Genomic DNA, 16,472 nt, shown 5'->3' with positions numbered 1-16,472 from the left:
AACAAAATGAAATTTGAAAGGGCAGTACTTTAGGAAAGGTATACTAAGTAAACCAGGAACATCTAATTACCTGACATGGTGAAATGTTTAGAAATCCAGTGGTCTGGAATATGCCAGAACATTCGCTCCCAAAAATAAGGACACATTTTTGCATCTAGAGCCTCCCACAATAAAGGGAAAACACAATACCTGCTAGGCTGCTTTGGGTTTTGAAGGCAGCATCTTTCCACGTTTGGGAAAACAGCTTCTGTCCCAACATTCAGTAGTCTAGAAGGCTTACAACATTGAAGAGGACCCAGAGCAGGAAAGGTACATGATGCAGGTACAGGCTGGGGTACAAGCAATTCTGCTACTTGGATCACAAAACCCAAGAGGCTCTATGACATTAGAAGTATCTCTGGTGGGAAAATGTGCCACGTGGAGTTATGGCAAGTCCCGACCAGAAAATCCCAGCTGAGACCTCTAGGAATTACACACCATTTAATAAACAACTCCTGACATACTTCTGTGTGCTGGCAGAGATAGACTACCTAACCATGAGTCACGGATTGATCTTGTAGCCAGAATTGCCCATCATACACAAGGTTTTGTTAAAAACCATAATGTTGAGCAGGTCCAACAGCAATCCATTGTAAGATGGATGCAGTACACTTGGGATTGATGTGAGCAGGGGCGGATGCACAAGTAAACTGCATAAGCTGGTGGTCCAAATCCCCAAGTCATCCACCACTGTGCTGGCACCTTTCACTAAGCTCATACCCATGGCCACATGGGGACCAAGAGAGGGCACGTATGACAAGCTGACAGAGGAAGACAAAAACCAAGCTTGGGGTGTGTGTGCAAGCAGCTGAAAATGGATGGCAGCTGCCCTGCAGCCTCAGTCAGGAGTGGACTTGAAATACAGTGGCAAGGAAAAGTCCCACCAATTGGCATAGTTCTGGGTAGGGCAAATGATCCTTTACTTTGTAGGGAATAAATAGGAGTTTAGAATAAATATGAACTCATGAGCAGTGGCTTGCCCTGGGAGAAGAAGTACTGGAAAATCTGGAATTGGGATTGAAGGGAGTCTGGGGTACAGGCATATATATGAATCCATGGGAGTGGGTATAAAGTGTGAAAATCATTCTATTCCAAGTTAATATCCACTAGAGGGCATCCACCACAAAAGAGACACTTTGCTGAGACTGCGTCACAGCCTGATCTCGCTTCATTTCCTTCCCTCATGGGTCTTGATTCTAAGAACACTTCTTAAACAACCATAGTTTCTGTCTCAGGGGAACCCAACCTGCAACAGGTGTAAACATCCTTTCTGCAAGGTCTTCAGGGATACCTTGTGTTTAAAAACTTCCACAATTTTGCAGCAATTTATGCCAAGTGAAATTTTTAGAAAAGGTTATAAATATCTTCATTATCAGTTAGGTTCAGATTTTGCAGTCGAATTAGTTTCAAAAAATATTTGTTGTTTAGGGTTTTTGAATTTTAGAATTCTGAATTAGGAATTGTAGGCCAGTATTTAGAAACTGAACATCTATGTTTTTCTAAGACAGGTACAGTTTAACAAACCATGCCTTATGATCAAGGTCCTTCAAAGATTTGAATTTTACATAGATAAATAATGAAGTTCTTTAAATTAATCTGTAATTGGATAGACCTAAACTAATCCATGAAAGGTAGTTTATGAGTTACCATATCTATGGTAACTGGGCATTTAATTTCAAAAACCAGTCCTAAGTATTTAGCCCCTTGTCAAAACTTAGGAGTTGAGAGACTTCAGATGAGACACTACAAAGGATGTAATAAAGAAAAGGAAAAGTCCCTAGCTCAGGTTTTTTCTGGTCTTCCACTCCAACCCAAGCCTTGGGCCTCAACCTCGGGGCTTGAATAAAAAGGAAAGCACCAAAAATCTCAAAAAAACATGGTTTTGACTATCTTTGGGGCAAGCCACCATAATATGAAGTAATAGGGCAGGAGGACATTTGTCTAAGAAAATGAAAAAAAAATCATCATCTAGCCACATTCTACAATACACTGAAGCTCCATATTTTGCAAGATAGTAGATGGGGAAATATAGGGTAACTTTATTTTATTATTTTTTTTTGCGGTATGTGGGCCTCTCACTGTTGTGGCCTCTCCCGTTGCGGAGCACAGGCTCCGGACGCACAGGCTCAGCGGCCATGGCTCACGGACCCAGCCGCCTCACGGCATGTGGGATCTTCCCAGACCGGGGCACGAACCCGTTTCCCCTGCATTGGCAGGCGGACTCTCAACCACTGCGCCACCAGGGAAGCCCTAGGGTAACTTTAGATGAGAAGTTGTTAGATCAAAAACATAACTTTGGATATAAAATTGTTTAAGTTGGAAAAATCTCTACTATCCTAGAGTTAGTGTGTCTGTGATTTTAAAATGGTAATTTAGAGCCATGTTACATATCTATATCTATATCTATATCTATATCTATATCTATATCTATCTATATATATACACTCATAATTATTCTTTTAACCAATATAAAATATTTAATAATAATGGCTGGAATCATCATTGCTTTCAAAGATTTGTTTTTACATACTATTCCTCTGAACCCTATCACCTATCCCTTTGATCTTTATAATGTATATGGGAAAGAGAGAGTGTACATATGATTATCCACATTTTAAAGAGGAGGAAATAGAAAACTAAATAGTTCATCTAAAATCACATGACTAACAAGTGGGCAGAGTTATAACCAAAGCCACTCTAATACCATGTCCCTTACACTTCATACTTCGTCACGTGGACAAAGCAAAACAAAAACAAAAACACAATATCTGAGTGCTGTAGAATGTAAAGTCTTCTTTTTATTGAGTATGTGGATAAAAGTAGTGATTTTTTTTTAGCCTTCCAGTAAGTACAACATTGAAGAACTCTCTCATTGGTCTTTTCAAGCAAAGAAACTGACTTGAACAAGTATTGAGACATATACTATTCTTGATGAAAGCTAAATTGGTCATTTTGAATCCCCAGGATTAGTTATCAATTTGATAAAGGCCCCTTAACATGCCCTTTATATCCACTGTTATTGTTTAACATTGGATTTGATGTTAAAACTATAATGCTATATATTCTATTACAAATAAATAATAATAAATAATTTTAGGTGAAAATGCATTGTTATTAGAGTAGATCTCTTTCATTACATAGCTTGCTGCTACTTAACTAATCACTTTTCTGAGGAACAAAATCGTGTGCAAAACCACTGACATATAGTGAAAATATTGAGTTTAGAAGTCAATGAATGACACTGTACTATAACTTCAAATATGCCACTATTTTGCTGAGACTATGAACCAATCACTTCAATTTTTTGAATTTTAATTTTCTTATTTGTGAAATGATAATAATAGTACCCATTCTCAAGTAATTCACAATATTGTCACAATTTTGAAATTCAATAAACTTACATGAAATTCCTCTGTTCTTAAATGATGAGCTAATTGATTTGGCTCTTCTTATCCTGTTACTTACGTGGGCACTTCTTGACACAAAATGCTCCATAGGTGTATTTTGCATTGAAGTTATGCTCCAGTTGAAAGGTTGTTGGATTGTAGACAAAAGTTTGTGGACACTGAGTAACACATGCTCCGCTATCATTGAAGTTCATGCAGGCCTGCAACACAGCAAAGATTAATTTTGTTTTAAAAATAACCTTCATAATATTTGTTAAAGGGACACTGCTACAACAGTTCTGTGATAGGTTGTATTGTTTACTCAGCGTACATCAATTTCATAAAAACTGGAAAATCTGATAACTTCCTAGTTGTAAGGGCTTATTTTTTAACTTCATATTTGTTTTGTACTTCTCAATTTTACAAAGCTATTTTTCTAATGTCAGTAAATACACCATCTACAGTTATTGATGTTCCAATTGCTTGGTATCTATCCACTGATTTCTAAACTGACAATTGGTTTAAATTATTAAAGTTAGATAATAATGAAAACTTATTTAAGCTTACCCTTATCCAAAGGGTTTATGTTGAGTCTTAGAGTCTGGCAGTGACAACTAAATCTCCATTTGTACAGGCTAGACTTTCCTTAAAGCTGGTTTGGAGAGTTCAGTGCCTTAAGTGATATGGTAAGTCCATTCATCACCATTGTATAGTGAGAAAATGTGATGGTCATTCAAACTGGACTTAAAGAAAAGTCTCTGGCAGGTGACTAGTCAAGTGTAAATGTAGGGAGTACGATGCCAAAATGTAAAGAAGTAGCTATACTTAGCCCATAATTAAATAATATGATACCATTTCCTATATGGTCTTTTTCATAATGTCATACCATTTACTAAAAGTCACCAGTTCAAGTAAATTTGTTTCTGCTGACATATATTTGTATTGAGACCTCAATTTGTTAATATGTTCAAATGCATTTGAGAATGATTAAAAACAATTGTACCACCTAAGAGTTAGGTATTTGATATGAAAAGAGAACATATGTATAAGTACATAAAAACATGTGATTAGCAAAACAGGGGATGAACTAATCATTTTAATTTAACAATTTAAACATTCATAGGAATAATTTAGGTCTTGGAAGGCAAGCTAATGTGAACTCAAGCTATATTTTACATATCATCATAGATTGTATGTATGCTTATTAATAAGCACTAATTTATTCTGTTTCCTCAAAACATTTTCTTAATCAGTTGTTGTTTTAGCAAGCACTTTATCACAAACATGACAATTCCCTGATGATGGTCTACGAGATGCATAATCAGAATGAGATTCACTGATAATACATTATTCACTAAGATGACACTCTCCAGGAAGAATCTATTAAAAACCAATCTAGGAAACTCAGTAAGTTTTAATTTATGGGTATAAAACTTCATGTGTCCTCATAATTGCTTTACTAATATATTTTATACAGTGTTGTGCACAGATTGCTTGGCAACAAAGGGACATAAGCCAGATAAATCAAACAAGTTTACCTTCCAGACAGCATACAATACAACATAACTTACACCAAGGTATTGGTCTGGCATTCTTGAACATTCTGTACTAAATGCCAAAATGGAATCACTGGACCATTCCATAAAAGTAATGAAATGAGAATTCTGAAGCTCACTCAGCACTCTGCTTATTGTGATAATGGAACCATGAAAAAAATGCAGTGAAGCTTCTAAGTGAAAGTTAACATCAATTGTTGGTGTTTATTGTTGCTACTGTTTTGAAATTACTGTTTTGAAACACTTGTTCAGCATCGTCCAGATCAAGCTTCAATCCCATGTCTGGTGATAGGCAAGGGAAAGGGTCTCAGTTCAAGATCTGCTGAGCATATTCTGTATACTTTTTTGTTTGCTTGTTTTGTTTTGTTATTCTTCTATATACTTTTAACATTTTTCTTCTCTTTCCTTCTTCCTTTCTACTCATTTCTGCAATACACACTTTTGTTTCACTATAAAATTAGGATAGACAATAAGTTTCTTGTGACATTAAGAAAAGTAAGAAATTACTATGTATCTACATCATAAGAGCTATAATCTATAATTTGCTTATTTCCAGAATTAAGTGCCAAATTGAAAAAAAGACTCAGTTCTAAATATATCTGTGTATTCTCTGGATATTTGAGAGGGTAAAAAAGTAAATAAATTCCTGTGTGCGTTTTTAGCAACAAAAATAGTTTATTATTTCATGATTTTTAGCTTAAAATGAAACTAATGCTCTCTGTGTATGAAATATCATTAACTATAGCTCACAGAATTGCCTGCATGTATTCAAAAGAATAGAAAGACCTTTATCAGGGATATCAAAATGTAATTAAAAAGTGGCCCCTACAAGCTATAAATGTTAATTTTGAGGACATAAAAGTGTCCTCTTCTAAAATAAAAATCATACAGATTAGCATATAAATTGCTTTAAACATGCATTTGTAAATCTTATAAATCTTGAATAATATTAGCTTGTAAACAATATAAACTGTAAAACAGTTAAATTCATAAATTTATGTGCTTTAATCTTGAAATTTATATTTGAGAAATAAAATGCAAGTGCCCCCACTCAGAAGACTTGACTCAACGATGCAACAACACACATAGGTAATCACTGTAAATTCTGGAAGGATGCTGTTAGCTTTTTAAAAGATATCTCAATATGCTCTCCTTCATGTCGTCCAATAAACCTCACTCATAATATAAATTATAATCAGAAAGACATAATTCATTTAGTAGAACAGAACAATCCTAGTTAATTAATAGCCACCCAGTGAGGGAATGACTTCTAGGAAGTCAGAGCATCTTTCTTAATCCTAAAATGGCAAAATTTGGTCTTATCTTAATAAGATATTAAAGACTCAATGTGCCTGAGTGAAACCAGGATGGAGGGGAGGACCAGAGAGTGAAAGGGAGAGCTGCCAGACTTACAAAGCAGTCGGTGTCCTTAGGTCCCGAGCAGCCTCCAGCACATTCTCGGTGACAGCAGTCACTAACGTAGGGTCCGTAGCATCTGCCATCACACTGTTCTGCACAGACAGTCCTTGTCACTGCAGAAGACAGAGATAGGTCCTCATCAAAGTCAGCCACCAAAAGAAACTTCTAAGGGGATTTGGAGTAGCTGAGAAAAGCTGAGCCCTGGAGAAACAATGTACTCAACTGTCATTGACTCAGCTCAGCAAACATTTACTGAAGGAAGTCTGCAGTTGATCAAAATTACTGCATAACACTCTTCAAAATTAATACATGAATTTGTTTTCTATATTCTTTCTTGTTCCAGCAAATACTTAAAGGCTTTACAAAACTCACACAACTTAGCAAGAAAGAATCAAATTTAGAACAACTGAATGCGACATTTAGGCAGGTTGTGAAGGATGGAGTCAGCAGCTAAGTCAACTTACAGTGTGCACAGTGAGGGCCTGCAGCGGGAGGTGTCCCCAGGAGTAAGTGCAAGATTTTTGGTAGTCAATGCAGAAAGGGGAACAGAAACTTTTACATGATTCACATTATATCATTCCTATCAGATACATCGATGATACATAGGTGATAAAATGGATGTGTGACTGACAAATAAATAGGTAGGTAGGCCGGCAGACAAAGAGAGATAGGTAATGGATCTGTAGTAGCACAACTGTTTCTATTCCTGAGATTTAAGTGAAATTTCTACTAAGATTTCTGAAAAAGGAGGGACTTGTGTAAAGAAGAGTGCAACACCACAGAAGAAAGGAAAGGATGGAGGAGGGAAAGAAGGAAGGAGGAAAGGAAGAGAGAGAGGGAGGAAGATATATTCATAACAAACACAACAAAAACTTCTATTAGTTCTTTCTTATAACATCCTTCAATCCAAGCTGACAGCAGTATGTCAAGGTATACATTGGACATCGAAATTATAGTATTGAGGGACACATTTCTGCTTATCACACTTATTCCAAAGATATATTTTAAAAGTATTTAGAGAAATGAATTTTACAGCATATGTGTAGCACATCATTTTTTTGCTTCTGTATTTCCACTTCAGCCTTGTTTCTTCCCACCTTTTGAGTTCTTCAAAGCTTCCTTCACTGCTATTATAGCAAGACACCACTCTAGTGTTCCTCAGAGTTGGTCTTCACAATTTTCTTTGGGCTAAGGACTCATATACCTGGATGAAATCATTCATCTCTACTTTGCATACTACCTATAGGTAGATAACATCAGATCCAGATCTGAATTCTCTATTGAGATGCAACATGTATTTCTAGGTGTCTACAAAAGTTCTCATTTAGATGTACAAAATGGAATGTATCATTTCCCCACCTCCACCATCGAGTATATCTCTCTTATTTGTTCCCATACCTCAATTAATGATAGTACCATCCATCCAGTAGCTCAACTAAAATTTGGGGACATGTTTTCTATTTATCCTTTCCCCTCACCCTCACTTCTCATACCTAATAAAAATCCCAAATACTAGCAATAGATGTTTATCATTACTGTCTTTCCTCTCTACTCTAACTTTGTTCTGAGACTTAGCTCTAAATTATTACATAGACTTCTAAAAGATTTCTCAGATCACAATCCTCTATGCCACTCTAAAAGTAATGATTTGAAAATATGGGCCACTGCATATAAATCAGTGTTGTTTCACAGTATGAAGCTTACTTCTCATCTCTGCACTAGAGGAGTAAACCCTTAACAAGAAATAAAAGTCCTCTATCAATTGACCACCATTTCTACGGGCATCTCTCACTACTCTCACCATGATCTTCACATCCAGACAGAGAAATACCATTTGTTGGTCCCCAGTTCCTTTCATGGTACTCAACTGTAATTTTCACTGCCTTTTCACAATGCATTCCTTCATGATGAAAAGAACCGTATCTGCCTTCTCTGTCTAGCAAATACTCATTCATAAGATCCACTTAAGGTGCCATTTTGCTCTGAAACCTTTTCAGACACATCTCCATCCTGAGTTAATATGACACACTTGCTTCTGAGCAAGTAAGCAGATGAATTAAATCTACTCATTAACTCTTCATATTCATACATGTGCTTACATTAACATTCCTATCTTTTAACCAATTGTTATATTTATTTAGATGTCCTAATTAGTAATTAATACCATATAAGGAAACACTTTTAATAGACACTTTTGGAAAGAACAGATTCAAATATAATTCCTCTCTTCCAGATTCAACAAGGCTCTTTTGATGTATTAAGAGTTGCTCATTGAAATGGCAGACATATGTTAAGTAATCAAATTACTAGATTTGAAATCAGTGTTATCACAGGACAGTCTACTAATTTGCTTTTAGTTGACAGGCTTTGCTCAACTGGAAAATAGCATGAAGTGAGACAGCAATCACATCCTATAAATCATATCATGTTTTAATCCTAGACATATATGTCTAAGTGTTAATTTCTCTTTTTAACTCTAGGGTAATTTAAGATAACTATACAAAATGTTTCAATTTCTCTTTATTTATATACATTGGTCTTTCCTACTAAATGAGGAAATTAATGTATATAGTATTTAAAGAAATAACCATGATTTTATTTATCTATTTATTTATTTATTATTTACTTTTTTTTTGGCGGTACGCGGGCCTCTCACTGTTGTGGCCTCTCCCGTTGTGGAGCACAGGCTCCGGATGTGCAGGTTCAGCGGCCATGGCTCACGGACCCAGCCGCTCCGTGGCATGTGGGATCTTCCCAGACTGGGGCACGAGCCCGTGTCCCCTGCATCAGCAGGCGGACTCTCAACCACTGCGCCACCAGGGAAGCCACATGATTTTATTTTTATAAATTATTTATTAAATGTTCATAAGATAATTTCTCTCATTGAGTACACTATTTAAATATAAAAACAATGTTAGAAAAAGAATCTAACATAGTACAACCTTAGGTTCAATAATAATTATTATACTGTGAACTTTTTTCTTTTTTTTTTTTTTGTGGTACATGGGCTTCTCACTGCTGTGGCCTCTCCTATTGTGGAGCACAGTCTCTGGACGCGCAGGCTTAGTGGCCACGGCTCACGGGCCCAACCGCTCCGCGGCATTTGGGATCTTCCCGGACCGGGGCACGAACCCGTATCCCCTGCATCGGCAGGTGGACTTTCAACCACTGCACCACCAGGGAAGCCTATACTGTGAACTTTTAAAACATGTATTCAAATTATTCAATCATATGTGTTGTCAGCTATAAATTTTTCAAAATAGCAATTTCTTCCATACAGTGGTTACCTGTCTCACATTTTCTCAGGACATTTTGATGTTAGAGATGCCATTCCATTTCAGGAACATGAAAAGAAACATCCTTCTAAGTCATTATTTTTTTAAATTTTGATTTAAGATATTAAAAGGGAATTCTGGGATTTGTTTCAAAAGCAGTTTATGATTGATTTTTTTCAAAAGGTAAGATACATTTAACACTAAAAAAGCACTATTTGTTATCACAGTTTGCACATGCCTAAAGTTCAGTAAGCATGAAACATATTTAGAAATCTTTGCTTGACAGATAATAAGTAAGCAAAAGAACAAAGGAATAAGCTTAATCTCTAAATAATGATGAGACGCTGTTAAGAAACATTTCTTCACATTCTTACGAGTTTTGTTTCCAGAAAGAAAACTTTCCCTTTGTAGAGTCTGTTTAATGGCACTTGCTGATTAATAAGCATTACTTAATATGAATTAAACACATCAAACTATAGTCATATTTTATTATGATGGAGACACAAAACAAAAAACAGGTCCTGAAATCAAAGAGATAATTCACTTAGCCTCCATGGGAACATTAACTTATAATTGCTGTGGTTATTTTAATTTCCCTCCTTGCTTGACTATTATTTCATTAGATTTTTTCCCCCTATATATATTATCCTTTCTAAATTGCTTCATTGGGTACATTACAATATTTGGGTTGAATTTTTACTAGTTTGTTCTTTAGTGGTACATCACTAACTCTGATTGTTTAACATAAAAGATAAAACCTGGGAAATTAAAATACTTATTATATTAGGGTCAGTAAATTTGGAAATGGGGATTCATTCAAAATATCCATGAGAATCAGATGGATATTGGGTCTTTAACATTTAAGGAACCAAGTATTCTGTAGTAGTAAAAGGATGTTGCTGAGAGAATACCTATCATCTAAAAAAAACTAAAGTATTTATAAGTAGGTTTATTACATCAGCATTTCACTAATAAAAACAAGGGCTTAATTACTTCTTAAAATATAATAATAACTACCCTTAAAGTTACTCTCTTAGAAGAAATTAATTTTATTTGAAGAACTTTAGCAATTTACTAATCAAATATTTACTGTTACTTCTTAATCAAATATTTACTGTTACTTCTTATGAGTTACAAAAGGAAAATGAGCATTCATAAATGATGCAAAACAGAGCACTGACATCACAGTGACTAAATAAACGGATCTCTGCCCATTAAAAAACAAATGAGGTAAATTTAGGCAAAGCCTTTGCTTTTTCTTCCTACGTTTCACACCCGGCCCCTTTTTTCCTCCTTCCCATCCATTCCTCCCTCATCATCTCCTCCATCTTCGCACCCTCAGTGCCTTCTGCTTCTGTTCACTTCCTCTACCCAGTGGCTCTGAACCAGGCTTTCTATTAGATCATTGAACAGGATTCTTGCATCAGTGAAAATTTTGATTTAGTTGATAATCAGTGGGGCCCAAGATTTTCCATTCTAATGAACTCCCAGGTTACGTCACTGCCTACTAGTCTACAGACCTCATTTGGAGTAGCAGGATATAGAGTACTTTAAAAGAAAATGCCTGGGAATCACCTAATTCCTATTAAATCAAAATTACCTGCCACGTTCTAGGATTTGATACTTTTAATAAGCTCCCCAGGTGATTTCCAATATGCAGTCTAGAGCTGAAAACCATTATTCTATCCAGTGAAAATGGGAAAAACTCTAGGTTATTTCCAGCATTTGATTGATTGACTAATTATTCTTTGTCTGAGATTTAATCACACTGACTGTCCTCTTCCTTTAATTTCCTATTGGTGTTGTTAAGCCTTCTATCACTAATAGGGAGATTAAGCAAACACAACTGATGTGCAAGCAGGTAGGAAAATGTGGGAAGAAAAAGACCTAAAGTGGGAACAGAAATATTGTTTGGCTAATTCTGAAGGCAAAACATTCAGATAAGTAAAAGACAGTCAGAAAACTGTTCCTTTCTCTTATCCAGCAGCTGTTTACATGACAAGTATCCTGAGCAGCCCCCAATTACATTGCTAAGCATATCTTAAAGCATGCTTATTTTTATTTCATTCTATTTCTGTTAGTATTCAACGACCTGCACCTCTATGCTGCCTAGATTATTTCTGTTTATTGACCAAATTTTGACAAACTGTGTCCGTGAAACACATTGTGTCCATTAAATAGATGGTACTTCAATGGAATGGTTTTAGTGTTAGGCTGTTTTCAGTTACAAACTTGGAGGTTTGAGCAAGAAGAAAAATGCTTGGGTTAAAGCAGAGGTGATTTGGGTTGGATGTGAAGAAGTTATTGACTATTAGAGTGATAAAAACACTGTAATGAGCCACTGAATGGGCTTCTTGAGTCTTTATTTGTCAGTATTTAAGGGAAATCTCTTCTGAATGCTTTAGACCTCCACTAAATTAAAGACAGTGGGCTTGATGGAATGCTCTCTAGAGGTACTCTCTAGTTCTACAATCTAATATTTATTCCTATGAGTCGTGAAATTGTGACCATCCCCCCCCCACACCGCAAAATGAGCGTTTTGGGTTTTGTAACATGCTTCTAGAAAGCTACTATCATCAGAATCGACTTTAAATGAAGCAAATAAAGCTCATAGACCATTCAAGAATATTACTTGCAGAGCATGCTGAAATGTGTAGAAAATCAGGTTTAATGACACTAACACTAAACTATATACCACTATTAATTTTCCCAGGAGAGAATAATTGGACACATCTGTGTGTCCAGTGCCTGATAGACTGTAAGAATTACTTAGAAAGATGCCTGGTCCTCTTCCTACTTTCTGATTGAATAAGTGTAGGGAAGGGACCAGAAAATTCATTTTTTTTTATTGGGAGCCCCAAGGTTTTCAGAAGTAACCTTTATAAACCAATATTTTAATACCTCTCCTCTAAGATACTCTCTCCTTCTTATTGTGTGGCTACTGCAGGAAGGGTAAAGCATTTATTTAGATGGGAAGGCAGAGATGGAGATAGGTCTTAAACTGGACTGCTGCTTCCTATCTCACATTAGATCACAGAATAATTGACAATAATTGTTGCCACATAGAGTTAAGCCTCAGGTTACACAAATACTATATCCTGATCTGGACAGGGAAGGAATTTTGAATTTTAATAATTTAATATTTCATCAATTATTTTAACCAGTAGCATAAGGCCTAATGCATTGAAAAAAAGGTTAAGTAGAATTATAAAAACATATCTGGGCTTTCTAAACTACCACAGTTATACCCATTTTCACATCACAGAAGAAAATATAACATTATCTTTTATTTCTAATTAGTCTGGTGATATCTACTCCAAAGGAACTGACCATTCATACCATAAGGTGAACACCCCTACAAGTATTATAATGGTTTAATCTTATATGCAATAACTGCTACAGTTCACCTGAAAAACATGGCAGATACCTGCAAAGCCCTTACTGAAACTGACATTCAGAGTCAGTAAAAGTATGCCTAAATTTGGCAGCTACTAATCAGGTTTGACCCTTGTCCCAGTTAATTCCCTGGTGACCCATGGGCTATGACATGATAATATTGCTAGTTATGTCAAATAGGAAAGGAATGTTGTCTAATCTATTCTTCATCAACAGCTGCTTTTTTCATTTATTTAATGAAGTTTTATTCAACCTATTTTTAAAAGACATGCTCAGTGCTTCATTAAGGGACCTTAAAGCTGATTTGAAACTACCCTCTTGGCCACCAGGGAAATTCTCCCTTATTAACAGGCTATTAACATCAACAAAGTTTATGAGTCAGGATTAAAAAAAAAACAAACAAGAAAATGAAAACAATATTGCCCTATTACATTAACTATAAAAGTATTCTTGAGGGTGTGAGTTTTTGCATAATCTTTCCAAGACTATATATATAGTTTCCAAGATAATAAGGGAAGTGTGTGAATTGGCATAATGAAACCATAAATAGTATTTAAAAATATATTTTTACATTAGAATTGATGGCTATACCTTACAATACACAAATAAATGATATACTGGAAATAAAGTGATAAAAACTGGAATTATCTTATCATGGATGTGTCACAAACCAAAAAATGAGGAAAAGTTGACATTCAACTTTTCCAAATCACCTTGCATTATAGCAGACCAAACATCTCTATATCCAGACTTGATGAAAACGAACACACACACACACATACACACACCCACACACACACACACACATTCTGTTTTGCTTATCCTAGTTCCCTATCCAGAATATCAATAGACTGAAATAAAGACAATGTCTCCTACCCAGTATATATCTGGATGAGTTTCCTTCTGAAATTGGCAAAAAAAAAAAATGCCAATTTTGTAATGAAAATAATCAGAAAATATTAAAATGGAAAAGACAGACCCTCATCAGGTAAGCAATGAATAAATATTTGTTGAACTAATGAATGATACTAGTCTAAAATTCTCATTTTAGAAGGAAGTTAAAATCCAAGTAAATTGACTTGCTCGTGGACAAATCCAAAATAATTCACATACATCTCTAAGAGATATCACTATCTCATCAGGGTTTTGCAGGCAATATCTAGTTTCTTAATATCACAGCAGAGCCCACATCTAATAATCAAATAATATTCACTTTGGAAATTAAAATACCAAACAATGCTCAAATGCAAGGTGAAATACTACATTTAATAGCACAAGAAAACTGGAAATTAGCTATCCTCAGCTAAATCAATGTGCTCCTTTCTGATGTCAATTTTTTTTTCATCCAAATACACACTCATTCATGCTGTTTCTGTCTCAGATGGAAGGATGTTCTTTTCCTGCTTTAGAATGTTCCTGAGCTCTAGATTACCCAGTCCATTAATATTCAAGTCCAAATTTTGCATTGCAAATTATTTATATTCTCTCATCTATAATCAGCTTCTTTCTTTACTAGCCATTTCTTCATGGCTAATAGTTGAGACTCTCATATTTAAAATAAAAATTTAAAAATAATCTTCTTTTACCTCATGCTCTTCATTACCCTCAGAGAGCCAAGCATTTTTCAAGAGTCACTTATAACACTTTCTGATGTATCTCAAATATCTATCTCCAGCCCCTTTTCACAATCTCTAAATATCTCACGTTAGTTTCCAATTAGTAACTGATATTTATTAGGCACTTCTACTTGGATGAATAAGAAATACCTAAGACTCATAAAGGACATAACTAAGATTTTATTTCCATCCTCAATCCAGCCACAGCACTAATCTCTGCCTATAGTCTTGATCTCAGTGACTACTGCCATGGTTGACTTAATTGATCCAACTTCTAACTTGGAACCCAATTTCAAATTCTTCTCTTCTCTCCCTCACAGCCAAATTGGTTGGTTACCAAGCCTCATTATAAACTCTACTGTCTATTTCTTAAACTGCCTTTTTTTATCCTGTTTTTTTCATGTTCTAAACTCCTGTTCTGCCTATCTGATGTCTACACATTCTTCAAAGGTCAAGTCAATAGAAATCCCTTTCTTAACCCTTCATTGAATCCCTTACCTAGGAGCCCTTACCTTGCATCCCCCTCAAAGTTTGTTCTTGGTGATCTCATTTCATGGCATACAGATTTCTATTACAGCCCTAACCCCATTATGTTGTAATTGGGTACTTCTGCGACCATCTACATCATGAATACAGAACCTTGGAGGCACAAACCAATTTGTATTTACCTTTTATGTTCAAACCTTAGCACAGTACCTGACACCTTAAAAGCATCAATAGGGCTTCCCTGGTGGCGCAGTGGTTGAGAGTTTGCCTGCCGATGCAGGGGACACGGGTTCATGCCCCAGTCCTGGGGGATCCCACGTGCCACGGAGCGGCTGGGCCCGTGAGCCATGGCTGCTGAGCCTGCGCATCTGGAGCCTGTGCTCCACAACGGGAGAGGCCGCAACAGGGAGAGGCCCGCGTACCGCAAAAAAGAAAAATAATAATAAATAAAAAAATAATAAATAAATAAAAGCATCAATAAATGTTTGAGAATAGTCACACACAAGCTCATATGCAAACAATCTATGGTGATAAACACATCAGGGAGTTTCAAGGATACTGTGCATTATTAATATCTACTTACACAATAATATAAACCAATAATGTACATACATATATAGAGATAGAGGTATTGAGATAACATAGATGATACAGATATAGACATAGATATATAGAGATGAATAACATATAGATAGATGACAGGTATATAGATCATACATATAGAGATAGATATACATATAGGAAAGGTATACATGTAGATATAGATATAGATAGAGTGCCAAAATAACACCATGCAGATAAATCTTCTTTGGGAGAAGTAGATCCTGACACATAGTAAGTTGGAAACTACTTTAATGATTCATATAACACTTTGAGGTTTCCACATTTGTTACTCTCTGGAGACAATTTAAGTATTTGCAATATTTATAATATATAAAGATTCACACTAATTATATATGAAGTCATTCAAATCAAAATACTGTTGAAAAATTGAGCAAAGACTATGAATAGAAAGTTTAAGAAAAAAATAGAAATGCTCAATAATTATGTAAAAATGACATTTGACTTCAGCTATAACCCAGGAACTATAAATTAAATCAGGGAAACATTGTTGTGTACATAATTCTTAAATGAAAAAAAAATATCTAGTTTTCATGCAAGTTAAAGATTGGGCAAAGTATTGGTGTGTAGCAAAATTGATACAAGATTTTTGAAGAGTAATTTGCTGCTAACAAATTTGTGTATGTAAATTCACATGTAACCAAGCAGTTTTATTTCTAGCAATCTGACACAGAAAAA

The 16,472-nt window shown here is 35.4% G+C and overlaps 1 protein-coding gene across 2 annotated transcripts in view; it reads right to left on the bottom strand.

Annotated features, from left to right (window-relative positions):
* The window catches only part of ERBB4 (erb-b2 receptor tyrosine kinase 4), a gene marked incomplete at both ends in the record, with an annotated part of 1,160,630 nt that overhangs the window by 304,936 nt on the left and 839,222 nt on the right, over positions 1-16,472 (bottom strand). For both annotated transcript variants that reach the window (XM_079710036.1, XM_079710037.1), the window contains 2 exons: positions 3,505-3,646; positions 6,395-6,513. In XM_079710036.1, coding sequence (XP_079566162.1) covers positions 3,505-3,646; positions 6,395-6,513 — 261 coding nt within the window. The remainder of the gene's footprint in view (positions 1-3,504; positions 3,647-6,394; positions 6,514-16,472) is intronic.

The sequence above is a fragment of the Hyperoodon ampullatus genome, assembly GCF_949752795.1.
Source record: "Hyperoodon ampullatus genome assembly, chromosome: 8".
In the NCBI taxonomy this organism is placed as follows: domain Eukaryota; kingdom Metazoa; phylum Chordata; class Mammalia; order Artiodactyla; family Ziphiidae; genus Hyperoodon; species Hyperoodon ampullatus.
This window is presented reverse-complemented; position numbering and strand designations above follow the sequence as displayed.